The 19,443-nt window shown below is 33.3% G+C and overlaps 1 protein-coding gene across 3 annotated transcripts in view; it reads right to left on the bottom strand.

The window, feature by feature from the left end:
- Window positions 1-19,443, bottom strand: part of N (neurogenic locus Notch protein) — a 358,480-nt gene that overhangs the window by 179,707 nt on the left and 159,330 nt on the right. For 2 of the 3 annotated variants that reach the window (XR_014925512.1, XM_085486314.1), the window contains exon 5: window positions 9,335-9,468. Coding sequence is in view for 2 of the 3 variants with exons in the window: in XM_085486314.1 (XP_085342440.1) it covers window positions 9,335-9,468 (134 nt within the window). In the remaining variant the exon portion in view is untranslated. Of the gene's footprint in view, window positions 1-9,334; window positions 9,469-10,957; window positions 12,105-19,443 lie in introns of those variants that run through there. The other variant, XM_085486315.1, reaches the window with a different exon arrangement.

The following is a 19,443-nucleotide window of genomic DNA, read 5'->3' as shown; positions in this document are numbered from 1 at the left end:
GGATTTTTTAAAAAATTGGTACCAAAATGTTGCAAATTTTTGGCGACGATGTGGTTTTTTCAAGTGTTACACCTCCACCCACACGCATGCGCATTTATGGACCAATTTTCACGAAATTAGTACCAAAATGTTGCAAATTTTTCTGAGAAAGCTGCTGTGTGGTTTTTTTAAGTTTTATCCCACCCACGCATGCATCCACGCATTCACACATTTATTCACATACTTTTTTGAAATTTGTAGTTAAATTTTGTTGGAGATGGCTACTATGATTTTAACAAATTTTTATCATCCTATTCATCCACCCACGCACCCATGCACCCATTTGCATACGCATTTATTGACTTGGTCACACCAAGAAGTAATTTTTAAAAAATTTGTGTACGTATTTGTGATTATGTGTGCAATTCGTGTAAATAAACCTTTAATTTGTATGCAATTTTCACGAAATTAGTACCAAAATGTTGCAAATTTTTGCAATCACAAACATGTACACAAATTTATTTAAAATTACTTATTGGTGTGACCAAGTCAATAAATGCGTATGCACATGGGTGCATGGGTGCGTGGGTGGATGAATAGGATGATAAAAATTTGTTAAAATCATAGTAGCCATCCCCAACAAAATTTGAGTACAAATTTCGAAAAAGTCTGTGAATAAATGTGTGAATGCGTGGGTGAATGCGTGGGTAGGATAAAACTTTAAAAAACCACACAGCAGCTTTCTCAAAAAAATTTGCAACATTTTTGTACCAATTTCGTAAAAATATTGGTCCATAAATGCGCACGCGCGTGGATGAATGCGTGGGTGGAGGTGTAACAATTGAAAAAACCACATCGTCGCCATCTTCAAAAAATTTGCAACATTTTGGTACCAATTTTAAAAAAATCGGTTTATAAATATACGATTGCGTGGGTGGGTGCGTGGGTGGAGGCGTAAACTTAAAAAAATAAAACACCAGCTTTGTCAGAAAAATTTGCAACATTTTGGTACTAATTTCGTGAAAATTGGTCATAAATGCGCATGCGCGTGGGTGGGTGCGTGGGTGGAGGTGTAACACTTGAAAAAACCGCATCGTCGCCATCTCCAAAAAATTTGCAACATTTTTGTACCAATTTCGTAAAAATATTGGTCCATAAATGCGCACGCGCGTGGATGATTGCGTGGGTGGAGGCGTAAACTTAAAAAAATAAAACACCAGTTTCCTCAGAAAAATTTGCAACATTTTGGTACTAATTTCGTGAAAATTGGTCCATAAATGCGCATGCGTGTGGGTGGATGCGTGGGTGGATGCGTGGGTGGAGGTGTTACACTTAAAAAAACCGCATCGTCGCTATCTCCAAAAATTTTGCAACATTTTGATACCATGTGTTCAGAAATATTGCAAAAAAAAAATTTTTTCGCAAAAACATACCCTCCTCTGAAGAAAAAAAATAAAAATAAAAAAATTAAAAAAAAAACCCACAGCAGCCACCCCCGAAAAATTTGCAACACTTTGGTACCAATTTCGAGACAATCGGTCCACAAATGCGGAAGTAGTTCGGGCACAGACAGACAGACAGACAGACAGACGGACGGTGCTTATATATATAGATTAAATTAATCCCTCTCTCTCTTTCTCTCTCTCTCTCTCTCTCTCTCTCCCTCCCTCTCCCTCCTCAATATTATATATAATAATATAATATTATATAAATAAATATTATGTAATATAATCATTTTTTGCAGTAAAACAGAAAGCTCGATGGGCAAGAGCCGGAAGAGGTACCAATTTAAAAAAAATCGGTTCATAAATATACGATTGCGTGGGTGGGTGCGTGGGTGGAGGGGTAAACTTAAAAAAATAAACCAGTAGTTTTCTCAAAAAAATTTGCAACATTTTGGTACTAATTTCGTGAAAATTGGTCCATAAATGCGCATGCGCGTGGGTGGATGCGTGGGTGAGTGCGTGGGTGGGGGTGTAACACTTAAAAAAACCGCATCGTCGTTATCTCCAAAAAAATTTGCAACATTTTGATACCATGTGTTCAGAAATATTGCAAAAAAAGATTAAACATACCCTCCTCTGTAGAAAAAAAAAAAAAATTAAAAAATTAAAAAAAAAACCCCACAGCAGCCACCCCCAAAAAATTTGCAACATTTTGGTACCAGTTTCACGAATATCGGTCCACAAATGCGGAAGTAGTTCGCGTACATACATACAGACAGACGGTGCTTATATATATAGATAATTATGTAAGAAACCGACAAAGAATCATCTAAAATTTTTCTCATTTATTTAGATACACTCTATATATGTATCAATATTCGAGTTAAGAAAATGCAAATTAATTATAATAAAATTTCCTGACTTTTCCCTGACAATTCCAGATTTATATAAAATTCCCTGACAATGACCGCACAGTAGAAAAATTTGTGTTTTTTGTTAAAAACGGTCCCCGTTAAAATTTTTGTGTTAAATATTATTTAACACATTCATGTGTTAATTTAACATACCTATTACTGTTATGTTAATTGAACTTAAATGTTAATTAACGCTAGATGGCGGCGTGGGAAATCGGCCGCTTTCCGCACAGAAAACACGCACACAAAGTGTCACTTTGCCTGCACATGTAATACAAAATATTTAACATATTACTGTTATGTTAATTGAACTTAAATGTTAAATTATTAAAACAATTTTAAAAAATGTAAAGATAACACATAATATGCATCTATTTTTAATTTTACACAATAAATATGTTCTGCTTTATTAGTGACAAGATTTATCCGTTAAAATTTACAGAAAAATATGTTGATTTTCTATTTTATAAGTGAAGATAAAAAAATCTAAAATTAACATATTATTTGTTAATTTTTACATTAAAAGTATGTTAATTTTACACAAAATTTATTTTAAATTATTTGAAGTTTTGCATTTATTTTGTGTCTTTATTTAACATCTCCATATTATGTTAAATTAACAGAAAAATTTCTGCGGACCGTTTGAGGCATGTAATATCTGTTAAATTGAACAGAAATTGTCAACTATGCGGTTTTCCAGATTTCCTCGACCGCTAGACATCCTGTCTACGTGTCTGAACCACCTAGGGAGTCAGGTTGAAGATCCGGAAGAACGATGAGCGAGAGAATGGAGCGACGACACGCCGGATTGTGCGATGAAATAGACCCGGACTTGAGAACCGTGGAGAATGGAGGTAACACACGAAGAGAAGAGACGTTACATCGCGAGGACACTTGTTAGACGTCGTCGTACGCGCCTCGCTTTGTGCTCGGGCGTTCGCGGACTATTAATTACGCAACGTCGGCGCTGGAGGAGAGACGGAGACAGATAGAAAGGGAACGCGCTTTTTGTCGGATTAGAAGAGAGAGATATTAATAACGCTCTCGCACAAAGAGCCGCCGAAACGCGCTGAGAAAACGCGAACGTCGCCTGAATGGCGGGACTCGCGAGGAGATTTAATTAAGTGTTAAGCTCCGCTCGCGGGACTAATAAAGAACAATGTAACAGAGAAGTCGATAAATCTTCCCTCTACTCTTCGAGAGTCGCGCGTGTATGGATTTCAATCGTCTTGGAATTGATAAAAAAAATTTAAGTAATTTTATTGAATATCTTTTGACACGTCAAAATTAAAAAATAATAAATTAAAATAAAAATTAATTAATTTTAATTTTGATGTGTCAATAAATATTCAATAAAATTAGTTTTTTAGTATAAACACGAGCTAATTATATTACATATATTATTTGTCATATTCGGTTTTAAAAAAAATTAAGCATTTCTTCTCCTTTTGAATAAACACTGGAATTTATTTAGTATGAACAAAATTTTGAAATAATAAAAATAATTAAAAATGAAGAAAGGACAAAAAATAGGAAATAAAAAAAATTTAATCATGTGTCTGAGAGACATTTCTACGGACGAAGTAGTGTGGGTGGTAACAGAGAAAGAGAGAGAGAAGGACACGCACGTACCTTGGCGTTAAAATTCGTGTACCGTTGCGCGAATACTAGATACAACACGACACGTGGAAACGAGAGGCGCGAGTTATCGCGCACCGATGTAATAATTATCAGCGGATCGATCGCGACGCGTGACGGAAAACTCCGATTATATTCTCGCGTTTCCGGGTGAAGTACCGCTTTCGCGTATTCGGCGAAAAAAGATACACACGTTCCATTTACATATAATATATCGAACGCTTCGATTGGACGAGTAATGAGATATTAGAAATTACCGATGAATATGCTGAAGAATTTAATTGGAAAATAATATTGCGTCTTCTGTGACACTTCAAGTGTCAATATTCATATTCAAATTAAAATAAATATATTATGATGCAATTTGTTCAAATTCGTACAAAATAGATTGCTGAAATAATCTTTTAATTTGAAGAGAAATATTTATTAAACATTTCCTAATATTTATAAGAGATCGATTTTCAAAAATCGACAATTTGTTCTAAATATTTAATGCATAAAATAAATAATATATACAATATATTAAAATATGAAAATAAATTAAATACAATTGAAAAAATCTAACATTTTGGAATTTTGTATATAAATTGTAAATAATAAAAAAATTCTTTACATATGCGCATACATTTATAAAATAAATTTGATAATTTTACAATAATGTGTAGCATAACTTTATACTGAATCCTATTTTCTTTTGACATATATTTTGACATATTTGTATATTCGCTTGTTGTAAATCAGTTACATGAACGAATGTACTCGATCTTCCGATATCGATCGCGGTAAAATAGATGGGATCGATTCGACTGTGCTTGTTTAATTTTAATTAAGCAGAAGCTCGTAATGGTTCCGTTACAACTGCTAAGAGAAACGGGAAGATAGTCGTTTAATAGAAGTAAAATGCTAACTTTTAATTGATAAGGAAGCTCGTACATACATTTTTCATGCCGACGTTATACGAGCTTGAATAGCCTTTCATGTCAAAGTCATTAACCTAAGATAGTTAAATATCTTCTTATTTGTGTGTGTCATAACAATAAAAAGCATTGCATGTATTTCATATTTCAAATTGATAAGCTACTTAATCTTTCGTCTACATTATAATCATTTTAATAATGTCAAGCTTCAAAAATCTTTTCCTTACATAATCATAAAAAGTTATCATATGTGAAAATAAGAAAAATTAATTTAAATATTAATTTAAAATACAAATTTGTCAATTTATATATAATATATTCCAAATATAGAATATTAATACAAGAATAATAATATATATATATATATATATATATATATATATACATATATATATATATATATATTTATATTTATATATAGATATTTTTAATATATTTCATTAATTTTAATATTATAATATATTGTATATATTATTTATTTTAATTTTATTAATCTTATATTCTGAATATTCCATTTTTGTGAAGTATGTTTTCTAAAATATGTATTAAATATATGTGAAACAATTGTCGATTTTTAAAAATCGATCTCTTATAAACACCAGGAAATATTTAATAAAAAAAAATATTTCTCTTTAAATTAAAAGATTTTTTCAGTAATCTATATTTTGTCCAAATATATATATACATATATATATATATATATATATATATATATATATATATATATGATATATATTTGAGGTGCGAAAAAAATGAAGTCATCGAATATAATCTGTCGTCGCGCGAAGGTAAAAATTGAATCGACAAATGAATCGGTGCGTCGTCGTCTCTCACGAGACTATTCAATCTCTCGCCGACAAAGAGGGTGTACACAACTTCAACCATAAATTCGAGTTTCTTGCCGATCGTCGCGCGACGTAGATATAAAACCGACGATTTAATTCCTCCGCAAGAAACTTCGCCGGATCGTCGCGGTCGATCAATCGAACAAGACTTCTCGAACACTTGGTATCTCTGTAGAAACGTAACGATGAAACCGAGAAAGATACACGAAGGAAAATGGTTGGTTTGGTCTGGGATTTAGAAAACGAGCCTGCCTTCCTCCACCGATTTAATCTTCGGGCGTGTGATTAATCGTTTGACCGACGTTCGATAGAGCAGTTTCTAATTAGTGGAATCGAAGGGAAGAGGCGTGATCGGATCGTTCGACGCGATGGAAATTCTTGGCTGGCCAGGATTAGGTCCTTAGAGAGAAGAGGATGGGCTCGTGCTCGGCACGAAGTGGCAACAGGCAGCCGAGGATGCTGCAAATTGAACCATTATGCTTGCGCGAGCAAATCATTTCGAACCAGAAGGTTGCGATGAATTTTATCTCGATATCTGGCTCGCGAAATGCACAAGTCACGAGTATAAAAAATAAAGACAGAAGTAAGATGACATCCGAGCATTATTAACCCCTCATAAAAAAAAAATAATATGACATATGATTATATAGATGCATTTTGTGTCTATCGATAAAAAATTATTTATAAAAAAAGATATAAGAAAGGGAAAGAGATGAGATTATGAATATGCAAGATAATTATTTTATAATTATATTTCTTTGAACATTTTTTAACATTTCTCTGACATTTAAAAATATTTTTTAATCATATTAATTAAACAGATTTTTTATTAGGCTTTGCACATCGTTGTTAGCTTTAATTATATAAAAAATTATTTTTTATAATAAAAAGAAAAATAAAAGATTTTAGATTTGCAAGATAATAATTAATTAGATAATTATCTTGCAATCTGAAAATTTTTCTTATTTTTTTAAATAAAAAATATATTTTTTATATAATCAAAAATAACAATGATGTTCAAAGTTCAATAAAAATATGCTTAATAAATACTAATTTTTTTCAAATTAATACAAAGTTTCTTAAATGTTAAAAAATGTCTGGATATTACACTAAAAAAAAAATGTGTTAGCTTGACTAAACCTTTCAACTAAATTTTGTTAAATCAATTATTTTGTTAAATTAACATATATTAGTAGTTAAGTCAAATATACGTTTCTTGTTAATCTGTTACATTTAATTTAAATATTTTTATAGGTTCAATTAACAAAATAATATTCAGTTGAAAGGTTTAGTCAATAAGTTAAGAAATTTTTTTCAGTGTAGTAATTAATCGAGCGTGACTGTGACAAATAGGGTCGATACATTAAGAGGAACGCGAAGTGGAGGAAAATGAGGAAAATTTACGAGGGTAAAATAGCGGGTCGAGCATCATCTAGAGGAGACTTTTCGATCACGAGGATGTCGAGCGACTGGCAGAATCCTGAATAGTTACGACCGGGAAGAATCCTCGACTAACGATCGCCGACACCCTGACTAGGGGGGCACGCCTTCTTCGAGTTTCGATCCCGACGCGACTTATTGGAGTGTCATGGAGCAGGAAGAGCGTGCGCCTTCTTGCGGAAGGCGTCGGTCGCCTTGAACGAAGAAGGCGATAATGACGGGCGGTTCTATTTACGCCAACCTTGTTCGAGGCCGCGAAGAAAAAAGGACGATCGAAATAAAAGTCAGCGGGTTTATAGTTATATACGCAGGTTTCTGCGGAGATTACTGCCCTCTAGCGAGAGCTTCTTACACGCGGATGTCTATGTCGAGACTAGAAAGCATAACGTTAATAATATAATGCAGAAAATATACACGCGCGAGCAAAGTTATGCAAAATAAGTTCAATTTCCACCAACTATCTTATCAACCGAGAATGTTCGCGGATTTATATATAGGTGTTATTAAGCAAACTTTCTGGAAATTTAATATTAGAACATATTTATTGGGTAAAATTAAAAATAGATGCACATTGTGTTATTTTAACATTTTTTCAGTAGTTTTAATAATTTAACATTTAAGTTTAATGAACAAAACAGTAATATGTTAAATTAACACAGGAATGTGTTAAATATTTTGTATTACACGTGCAGGCAAAGTGGCATTTTGTGTGCGTGTTTTCTGTGCGGAAAGCAGCCGATTTCCCACGCCGCCATCTAATGGCGACGCGGTGAGTGAATAAGCCGCATTCAAAGCCATTGCCTATGGCTTCAGCCGTGGGCAATGACTTTGAACACGGCTATTCCCGCACCGTGCCGCCGCAAGATGGCGGCGTGCGATCGACCACCTCGCGCACAGAAAACGCGCACAAAGCCACTTTGCCTGCACTTGTAATACAAAATAGTATGTGTATCACGTGCGGACAATTATTCACTCGTGTGGGGTGGTCCATCCCCCGCACTCGTGACCAATTGTCAACTTTCCGCATTTGATACACAATATACTATAGCACAAAAATTTTAACGGGGACCGTTTTGAACAACAAAAACAAATGTTCCTACTGTGTACGTCTTACAAGAACTTTGTAATAGCATAAAATAATACCAGGAAGCGCGTAACGATCAGTAACGAAGAACCACCTGCGAAAAAGGCAGAATTCGTTCGCGTTTCTTTAACGGGAGAAGGTGCGCCAGCAAGGTGGACGGAAGAGGGAGAATTCAGGGGGACTGAAGGGGCAGACGAAGAGCAGAAGGTGGGGTCGCCATGGTCGTGGTCCGCCTGGGAAAAAGAGGACCACGCATTGTGTGATCCGGGGAGCGAGAAGGCCACGCTAGGCTGACCCTAGGCTTCGCATTAAACCATCCACCGTGTACACACACGTACGTAAATGGCCGGACACCCCTGGCCGAGGTAGGTATTGTACCTATTGCACCGAGTAATCACTGCTCTGCTCGTACGAGGAGTCTTTTTCTTGCTTATTTTTCGAATAAACAGACTGGAACGCGCGCGACAATTTCCGAAAAACTTCCGAAATCCCGCGGCGAGTTATCGGCACATGTCGTATTTCATTAATGAGCCGGCAGAGAAGACTTTACTTTTGTTCATTCCCGCAAAATGGCGCGAGAATCAACCTCGTCGCTTCGTGAGAAAGCTTTATCGAAATGATTTTCACGGAAATCGCGACAAAGAAAAAAAGGAGAGATCGTCAAATTATATTTCTTTGTACATGTAATAACTATGCAATTTTGCGCACTGAACAAAAGTGATTAAATTAATAAATGTTTATTTCTCAATACAGATTTTTCACATCAAATCAATATTATTAGTTCCAAATATATGATTCTTTTGGCAGTATATTGAAATAATTGCTTATTCGAATTCAATAAATTTGTTTTTAGTGCGTAATTCTTGAGATTCTTCGCTATTTATTTATTTTTCGTGAACCTTGACTTTACTGTTTATTTATTTTTCGTTAACCTTGACGTGTGTCGAGAGAGCGCAAGAAGAGATCGTACGTGTTGATGACGAGAAAAGTTTCATCTTTCACTTTTGGGACTGGGAGATGGCGAAATGATTTCATGGCGCGATAGGAAGCGAAAAGAAAAAAATTTACTCACCTTCGGGACACTGGCACGCGTAGCTGAGGTCGCCCACCTCGTGACACGAGCCCCCGTTTTCACATGGTGACGGATCGCAGGGGATGTAGTCGCTCTCGCAATTTTGCCCGGTATATCCGCTCGTGCACATGCATCTGCAAATAAAAAATTACGTGTTAAGAATAAGGGAGTTCACAATATCATAATTTTTAACAAAATTTTAAGTATATTATATATTTTTTTTATTATACAAGGTATTGAAAAATTAATTCGACAAACTTTGAAGAAAAAAAAGCTTCAAAACAAACATTTTTGTTAATATTAATTTTCTCTATAACGTTTAATTAACTAAAAACATCGTACACTGAAAAAAAGTATTAAATTATAAATATTTATTTCAATATTGCCTAATAAATCATTTATTTGGAACAAATAAATATTTATCTGTTTTGACAAGGATTTTCTTATATCAAATAAATATTTTTCACATCAAATCAATATTATTATGGTTTTAAATAAATGGTTATTATTATAGTTTTAAATAAATGGTTTATCAGGCAATATTAAAATTAATATTTCTTCGAATTCAATAAATTTTTTTTCAGTGTAAAAAGTAATATTAATAAAAAACATTTATTTGTATGACATTTTTTAACACACTGTGTATATATTATATAAAATTTAAATTAAACTATTTAAATTGTGATTTATATTAAAAATATAAATTAATTATATTAAATATTGTATTGCATATACATAATTTAATTTAGAAAGCTTGTAAATAACTATATAATTTTCCTTATCAAATAATTAATTCCTTATAGATATATAATTAATGCGTGAATAAGCAATCAATTCAATACGTGGGTGGTATCAATTTTCTATCTATGACACGAGAAATCTGTAAGACGATCCAACAAAGAATACATAAAACAATTTCATCGATTTAACGTCGATATCGATAACAATAATCGAAAGAATATAATATCACCTAGTAATCATGCTATTCATTTCGATCGATACTTATATTTCAAACGAAGCAATGTGTAAACTTACAAAGTTATATAAATTACACAAGTGTTATGACATTTTGTATTAAATATATGTATTTAATGATATAAAAATATTTCTTTAAATAAATTAAAGATCGTCCCGCATTTTTTAGAGGAATTTATAATATTTAAAAAGCTTGGTATATAATAATGATAATCGTATAATTTAATAATCAATTTTCAAGTGATTACTCTTGACAATTTTTTTCACGATTTATGGGTGTCATTCATAAACTTCTAATATGACATTTACACGCCGCGTGTAATATTTGCTCATGTAAAACTCGATATTTTCCGTTCATTAACTATTATTTGATATTTTTAACTATACTTTTAACATTAACTATATTTTCAATCTTATCTTTAGAGTGGTATCTTATCAAGTATTTGCTATTTAAATATATTTCAGCCTTGGTTTTTAAAGTTTCTCTTAAAACAATGGTAAATATTACGACTCCACTCAATATTTATCAACGTTTCCATCTATCCAAATTAGAAAGTATATTTTTACAATATTTCATTTCGCCTTACAAACGTGCAAAGATGAGATAAAAGAGCGTAAAAAATTGTGTCTACTCTTTCGCAAACGCACCTCGAGCCAACGACGAATAATAGTAGCAGAAGCACGCGCGTGAGATTCATTTTTGCTTGTAATCGATGCCCACGAACGGTCGCAGCAGTAAAACGTAATCCTCATATTTCCACGAAGAGACCCGAATGTTCACTCCATTTCCCGAGAACAAGAAATCAACCTCTCGCTCAACTTCGCGGCACTTGATACCTTCTTCTTTTCCTTTTATTTTACACGACTTTTTCATACATTAACACAGTTCACTATCGCACTATCTTCGAAGAAAAAAAAACTCACACACGAGAGCGTAATCCAACTCGAAGAAACGATGGCGAATAAAAAAAAAATCGGAATAAAAATTCGTAAAATACAATCAATCGATATAAACGCGAATACCGATGATCACACTGTGTTAATCACTATAATCCAACTTAGAGGAGCAGATATTAATATGCGAGATAACGTGACGTATCTCGCTTCCGATTAATGCGCGCACAGTAATTTGACAGCTCGCACCCTTGCTCCGATCGACGCGCACCTTACGTAGGACGACGCGTCTTATTATCACCGCGACGACTTGAAGGCGCGAAAACTGTCCTGTTTTTCGCGGAAAGAGCCCAGAAATTCATCTGCCATTCTCCTCATCGTTCTCGCACTATCTTATTTCACACGGTATTTTTTTCAAATTATATCAAATTTTTTATGTATTATTTTACACGGTTTTTATATCACTTTTTCAGTTCTTGTAACAAAATTGTGCATAAACGTTTTAATTATTTTTTTTTCGAATGCAGCTCAACGAACTTCGCCAAGCATCCGCGAATACGTCATAACGCTCTGAAGTTAGCTCCCCTCGGATTCCTCGCGAAGATTTCGCGCCGCGCGAAATAAATATTTTTTCCCTCGTCCTCGTGACGAATATCCGGCACTTCCGCGCGTTTTCCGTCTTCCTCTAACCGTGTTCGAATTTTTGCGGGATCCAACGCCTAGTTTAAATCACCGGTATCGCGTGGTCGCGATTTTCGACAGCGAGGCTTCCTCCATTTTGAAAACATGTACAAAATCACACTCCGCACTCGATTTATCGCGTACTTATAATTCGCAAACGATCGAAAGGCTAAATGAGAGGCCGAACGCGGAGACGCGCGCGCGAAACACGTCGTCCTCTCGAACGGCTGGCGACTGACTAACCTTACCTTCCGCGGAGGGCCGCCCAGGGGGCGCCAGTTTTGCGCGCGAGCGAGCCCCCTGCCCCCTTTCGGCCCCCTTTTGCATACGCGCTCCCCCGTTGTCGCCGAGCGCTTTCTCTTTCTCATCGCCGCCGCGTTTCTTCCCCCCTCCCCTTCTTTTTACCCCTACTCGTTTGAGAAGGTTCCCTTCCCGCCCTAACTCGTTGCTCTCCGATCGAGACGTTATCTTCTCTCTCGCCGCTCTGGGGCAGCATCTTTGCGCAAGAGCATTATCTCTCTCTTTTGCATTCTGCCACTTGAGAAGACGATCGACGTTTGTTTAATGCAATTTTTATTTTTATAATTATATGTGATGCAATTTGTAATTGTATAATAATAATAATAATGCAATTTTATTTATTTTTTTTTTTTATGAAAATAATATTAAGAATATTTTATTATATTGTTAATTAAAATATTTAAATTAAATATAATATGTTAAATTTAACAAAATGTGTATTTGATTTAAATACTAATATACGTTCAATTAACAAAATAGCAAATTTAGTTGAACGGTTTAGTCGAGTTAAGAAATTTCTTTTCGGTGTAATTTTGTCGAACAATACTAATCTTAATCTCTTTGATCGTATTTTACTCGGGTCAATACCTTAATCGCTATTTTCGTGTTCGGAACACGTCCCGTTTGCGCAGCAGCAATGTAAATATGTATAAAACCGCGAAATGACGGACGTGTTCAGGGCTTAGTGCATATTTGGGGAGGACCGAGTCGCGTCGAAAGTAAAAACAATGACTTGCGCGAAAGTGTTTACACGGTATGCACCTCCGAAATTTTCGAAACGATGTCAATAAGACCCGAAAGTTTCAAATAAAAATTCACTCTCAGCGATCAGGTTCCTTACGAAAGATCTTTCAAGTTTTTTCACGAACACAAGTACAGCAAAAAACCACAGATATTATAAACTATACATCTGTTGTAATTATTAATTATAGTAACATAAAAAATTACATATTTAAAGATACTAAATTTTCAGATTTTTAAACATATATTTAAATATCTAACTTTTTTATATACTGCAACTAATAATTACAAGTAATACACAATATATGTATAGAATATTCAAAGATAGAAATAATTCGTAGCATTTAGTATAGCGCAGTATTAACTGCAGTCTACATATCGCGCAACAAGCAATGTTAAATTCTATTAAAAATTGAATATTAAAAATCAGAAATTAAAGATAAGAAAGATTTAATTAAGAACAAAAATATAACATAAATTAATGTTAAAAACTAATGTTTTTAGTTGTTTTCTCTTACTCACGTTTTAGTTATTATTACCAATAAATAGTAGAACTGGCATTAAGACTATAGACATATATACTATAATTATAATTGTAATTATTATAAAAAATAGTTTATTAATTTACCATTTGTTACTTAATATTTTACTATATTAATATTTGAAATTATTATAATTAATAGTAAAATTTTTACATTATTTGTCAGAAGCATGCATGTAAAGTGTAACTATTTTATTTGTTTGTTTTCACAATATTTTTAGTAAATTTTTAGTTAGAGATATAGTTAAACAAAATATCAACGTAGTCATAAAAACTAATGTTTTTAGTTGTTTTCTCTTACTCACTTTTTAGTTATTATTACCAATAAATAGTAGAACTGGCATTAAGACTATAGACATATATACTATAATTATAATTGTAATTATTATAAAAAATGGTTTATTAATTTACCATTTGTTACTTAATATGTTACTATATTAATATTTGAAATTATTATAATTTATAGTAAAATTTTTACATTATTTGTCAGAACCATGCATGTAAGGTTATTTTTACTATAGGAATCATAACTATAAAAATGAATATCCCAACTATAATTATTTTACTATGCAATTATAGTTACAAGTATTATACACTTTTCTCTCGGTGTATATATTTATTTATATATATTTTCATTAAAAAATAATAGTACTCTCTCGAAAGAAAATTCAGACGCAATATTTGTTAGATTACAAAATTAATATTTCATTATATTCAAATCTCCGATCTTCGACCCATATATCGACTGCTTATTTAGGATGTATTAAATTCGACGAAGATGACCAACTTGGAAGTTTAATTTTCACTTGTTTGCCCACATTATGCGGAGGATAATGGTCCACGGGCAGAAAGGAGGAAGTTTTCCAAGTGCCGGGGGATGATCTACATTTTCCCTGCGGGATACTCGGCCGTCGATGACCCTAGTACCACTTCTGGGTACCCTGAGGCTCGAAGCCGCCCCACAACGTTCGGTACCCAACGAATCTCCCTCGTCTAATCCATTATTCCGCGTGACTGACCGCGAATGATTCTCGATACATTCGATTTTCGAAAGGCTCGATCGCACGTAGATTATCATTCTCTCTCTCGCTCGTATAGAGCTGCAATGATGATAGGCTCCCAATGCTTCGACAACAATGTTAGATTCGTTCTACTTGCATTATAGGAAACAAGATTGCTCGCAAGAATGAACAATGCAGGTACTAGAGAGTACATCTTGTTTCGTCATGTTGCACATTGAAAAGTGAATCTACATTTTTTCCAGGTTTTCTGGTCTTCGATTTTTACAGACATAAAAGAATTCGAGATAGTTTGTGTTTAAAAAATTATCTAAATTATTTATCGAGCATTAGATTTTTTTTAAATAATTTTTAAAAATAATTTCAAAAAATTTTTTAATAATTTTTCGGAAATTATAGAATTTTTTAAAAATATTCAAAATTCGAATTCTGTACGTGCATTTGTAATAAAAAATTCCTGAAAATTGTTTCTGCGTTTCATGAAAAATGCACAAGTATCGTGGTATTCTTTAAAATTCCCCATGATAGAGAAAAAATAATTTGCCAATAAAAACTCGGAATAATTTCAAAATATCACGCTAAAAATTTAAATTTAATTTCGACTGTAGCAAGTCTTCTCGGACCTTAAAATCCAACAAATAATATTTTCCATCGTGATGATTTCTGAAAGAGAGAAAATTTCATAATACTTGTATTATCATAAAACGCAGAGACAATTATTATTCGAAATTTTTAATTTATTAATTTTTATGTGTATTTAGAACTAAACAAAGTTCTTCCCGCTTTATCATTTTACATGTAATTATTTCAAAAAAAAATTTGCTGTTTAATATATTAGCAAACTTTAAATTTTCTCTCCAAGAATGCTTTAAATTTCATCGAGATAGAAAGTGTCACGTCGCGTTTCGAGTCAAGCCAGATTTTTCCCTCGCAATTAATTAATGATCAGTCGCCTTAATTAATTAGTCATTCGATAAGCATTAAACCCTTAGCGCCAATTAAGACTTCAGTGTTCAGGATCGAACCTAGCCGCGACGCTCAGCGCGTTTATGTCGGCACGAAAAGGTTCCGGCTCACGATCGTGCAAGTTTAATGAAGATAATCGATGGAGAAAACGCAAGTATCTCCTCTCGCGATAAACTCTAATCGACAAGTATAAACGTCTCACGTGATCGAAGTAAAAATCCAAAAATTTAATTCATAATAAGTGACTCGTTCACTGGAATCGTAATATACGTATATATATATATATATATATATATATATATATATATATATTAATATTTATAATAAATTTCTATATTATAAATATTTATATTTTTATATTGTAAATATATTTTACAATATATCATAATTATTTTATTATTGTATATTAATTTTATTATTTATTATATCCTACATTAATTATTATTTATATATTTATCTATATATGTTACAATATAAATTATATTTAGCAATATTTATAATTTTTATTAATAACAATTAACGTCAACAATTTTTTTGTTCAAATAACTTCTACACCTCTTTCTCGTATTCATTTTTGAAAAGTCAAGAAACCTGCACAGAATTCGGGCGTCGCGATAAAAAGTCGCGTTATTTCGTGGAAGAGGGAGATGTCCCTTAATGCAGCTTCTCTCTCGGCGGATAAATGAAAAAATGCGAAGGGGGAGGCGGGGCCGGAATTAATCGAAGGTCTCGACGGCGCGGAAATCACCGGGGCCTTATTCATAGGGTCTTACCGTAGGTCTATATCCGACCCGGTTGGTCACCGGCCTCGACGTTATGTCATTAGCCTTGCCGAAAATTGATACGGGTCCGTCGCCGATTTAATTGACGTCAAATTGGAGCGCGCGGACGGAAAGAAGATTGGATTCGCGAGAGCGATTGCACTCGTGATGAGGTGGAAGGGAGGGAGGAAATAAGAGAAGAATGAGGCCCGAGTACCGTCAGGACCCAAAAGAGAGAGCGAGAGATTCCGGTCGTCTTTTACGACACACCATCAAATTTCACGATGAAAGAGCATCCTCCGGTCGGAATATTAAGTACCCTTCGGTTAATAACATTCCTCCCTCTATACACTCGCGTTTGATAGGCAATGTTTGATTATAGCTATCTTCGGGTAAAGAATTACGGTGTCGCGCGTAACGCGTCGAGTCATTATTTCGGTGGACACCTGCTTCCTTTGCGCCTTTTATCGAATGATTTAAGAGAATGATGAAATAACGATTTTTTTGCATATTTATATATCTTTTTTTTTCTTTATTATTTTACCTGCCAAAATATTTTTTACGTGCATGTGAAATATTCTTTCGCAAGTTTTGTGTAAAATCAGGGTGCCCAGCAGACTCAATGAATAAAATTCCTTGACTTTTTCAGATTTTCCAAGACTAAAAATTATTTTTTTTTCTGACTTTTTAGTATTATTATAGTCAATATATGTATAGTAGTCATATTATAGTCAATATATAATAGTCAAATTATATGTTTGAAAAAAATATATAATTTGACTATTATATATTGACTATAATAATTATTTATATATTGGCTATAATGACTATTATATATTGACTATAATGACTATTTATATATTGACTATAATGACTATTATATATGGACTCTAATATGACTATTACATATTGACTATAATATGACTATTATTATTTGGAAAAATATATATATTTTTACTATAGTCAATATGTAATAGTCAACACAGAGAATTAGCGTGTTGGGAGTCAAGAAAAAATTTATATTTATTTAATAAAAAACTTCAAATTATTGAGGCAAATGTAAAATAATATGAGAAAATCCAGATAAATAGTAAAAGTTATAGTCAATATGTAATAGTCAACACAGAGAATTAGCGTGTTGGGAGTCAAGAAAAAATTTATATTTATTTAATAAAAAACTTCAAATTATTGAGGCAAATGTAAAATAATATGAAAAAATCCAGATAAATAGTAAAAGTTCCAGGCTTTTCCCTGACAATTCCAGATTTATATAATTCACGTGTATGTAAAATATTCTTTGGCAAGTATATTTTGTGTATAATTGATGTAGTCTAACTCAATGTTCTCATACATCAATGTGATTGTTTAACGGTATATTAAATAAATCAAGTTTTAATCAACAAATGCACAATATATCTCGATGATTTACGTAACGCCTTCGCTTTCTCTATTGTGCGGAAAAACGTAAGAGGGCAAGCAACGTCTGCTGTGACAGCGTAAACACGTTAATAGATGCATTTCAGTTTCCAGAATGAATGATCGAGCCTGTTATCACGATCTATGATATATCCTCCAACAGGGGGTTTTGTTCCGGTTGAAGGATCGCACGTTATTCGCCGCGAAATATAACGGGAAACGCATGCGGCTTATGAGCATTACATAAATGTTCATGAATGTCGATGGGAATCGCGGGAAAATGATTTATATGTTTGCGACGTGAAACAACAACCTAGAAAAATTTCACAATATTTTTCCAAATAATACAGTCCGATTGGAAAAAGTCCAAATAAATATACCTAATGGCATTCTTAGGAATTTTATTTCATTTATTTCATCAACTACCGATTTTTTATTTTAAATCGCAACAGGTGCATAAATTCGAAGATTTTTTTTGCAAAATAAATAAAGTAAAATTGTATATTTGATTATGAAATCAAAAACAAATCTCATTTTACCAATTATTAAATTATCTCAATAGCATGAAAAAATAATAATAAAATTAGTTCGACTTTATGCATTTGAATTTCCGTGATAGATAAAAAAAAAAGCAAAATACTATTAGTCAGATAAAAAATGTTATTTGTTTTTATTTTAAAATGATTTTATCTCTGTAAAAGATTCAGAATATTTAATTATTTTTTTAATTCAGGGACGTCAATAAAAATTAAATATCGATCAATTGTTATAAATAAATTTCTGTCTGAGCAAAATGTTTTATAATATTCTACTCAATTGTAATTTTTAATGGAATCGTTAAATAAAAATCGAATCAGAATTTATCGAAAAAATAGAGAAAGCAAGTAGGATTTAGGGATTAAAATCGCGTTTCTAAAACATTATATTTCTGTGCGATTCGAATTTTTATATTTTGTCCCAAATAAAAAAAATAAATCCATAAAAAATCTATTACGTAATCTATAACTCTTTTGAGATCTGACTAGATTCCAATTAGGTCCCAGAAATTTTTCTGTCCGAGTTTTACGTAAACCGATAAATACATATTGCGTCAATCTTTTATGTAACATTTATTATTATTGTGCCCATTACGCATTTGTGTGTGCATGGTGCGTTTTTATCAAAACTTTTTTATTTCATTTTACACACACATACATACGCTCGTAAGGGTTCATGATTACCGTTTCGCGTTGTTCGACTTAAGCGATTATCGCTTAATACCTTTCGCGAACAAATTGCTCCATTGCGAACTGTCGTAAGAACCGATGCGTTAAGGCCCGTTCTACAATACAAAAATTTCTTTTTCGAAAACAAAATTTCCTCATTGGACAACCGCTCACGTTCCGACATCCGACTACGACATACAACGTATTGTAGAACAGGCCTAAAACAGCGAACCTCTCGAGATCCCGTCGTGGATCAGTGCATCCGCGTTCTGTCGGCCGCGAGAATTCTCAATTTGCGTCGATGAATCGCGCGCGCTCGAGAGCAACAATTAATTCCGTATCGTGTGTCCGGTCGGTCGAGTGACGTAAACGGATGCAACGTGTGCAAAAATAAGAAGCATCACGCCAGATTAACGCGACCTAATGGAACGCACACACTCTCCGACCGCTTTCCCACTACTGTTGTAATTGTCTGAATTGGTCAAACTCGATAATCGCCGCCTCGCCGACATCTCGTATTATTACGCCGACGAAATGAAATTTCGCCTCCGTCGAGATCGAATTAATTACACGCACCTATCCGGTGTACGGCGACATGATTGATTTAATA

Source organism: Nylanderia fulva, unplaced genomic scaffold, assembly GCF_048542155.1.
Source record: "Nylanderia fulva isolate GAGA-0341 unplaced genomic scaffold, ASM4854215v1 Scaffold42, whole genome shotgun sequence".
Classification (NCBI taxonomy): domain Eukaryota; kingdom Metazoa; phylum Arthropoda; class Insecta; order Hymenoptera; family Formicidae; genus Nylanderia; species Nylanderia fulva.
The sequence above is the reverse complement of the archived record's forward strand: the minus strand, read 5'-3'. Positions and strand labels throughout refer to the sequence as shown.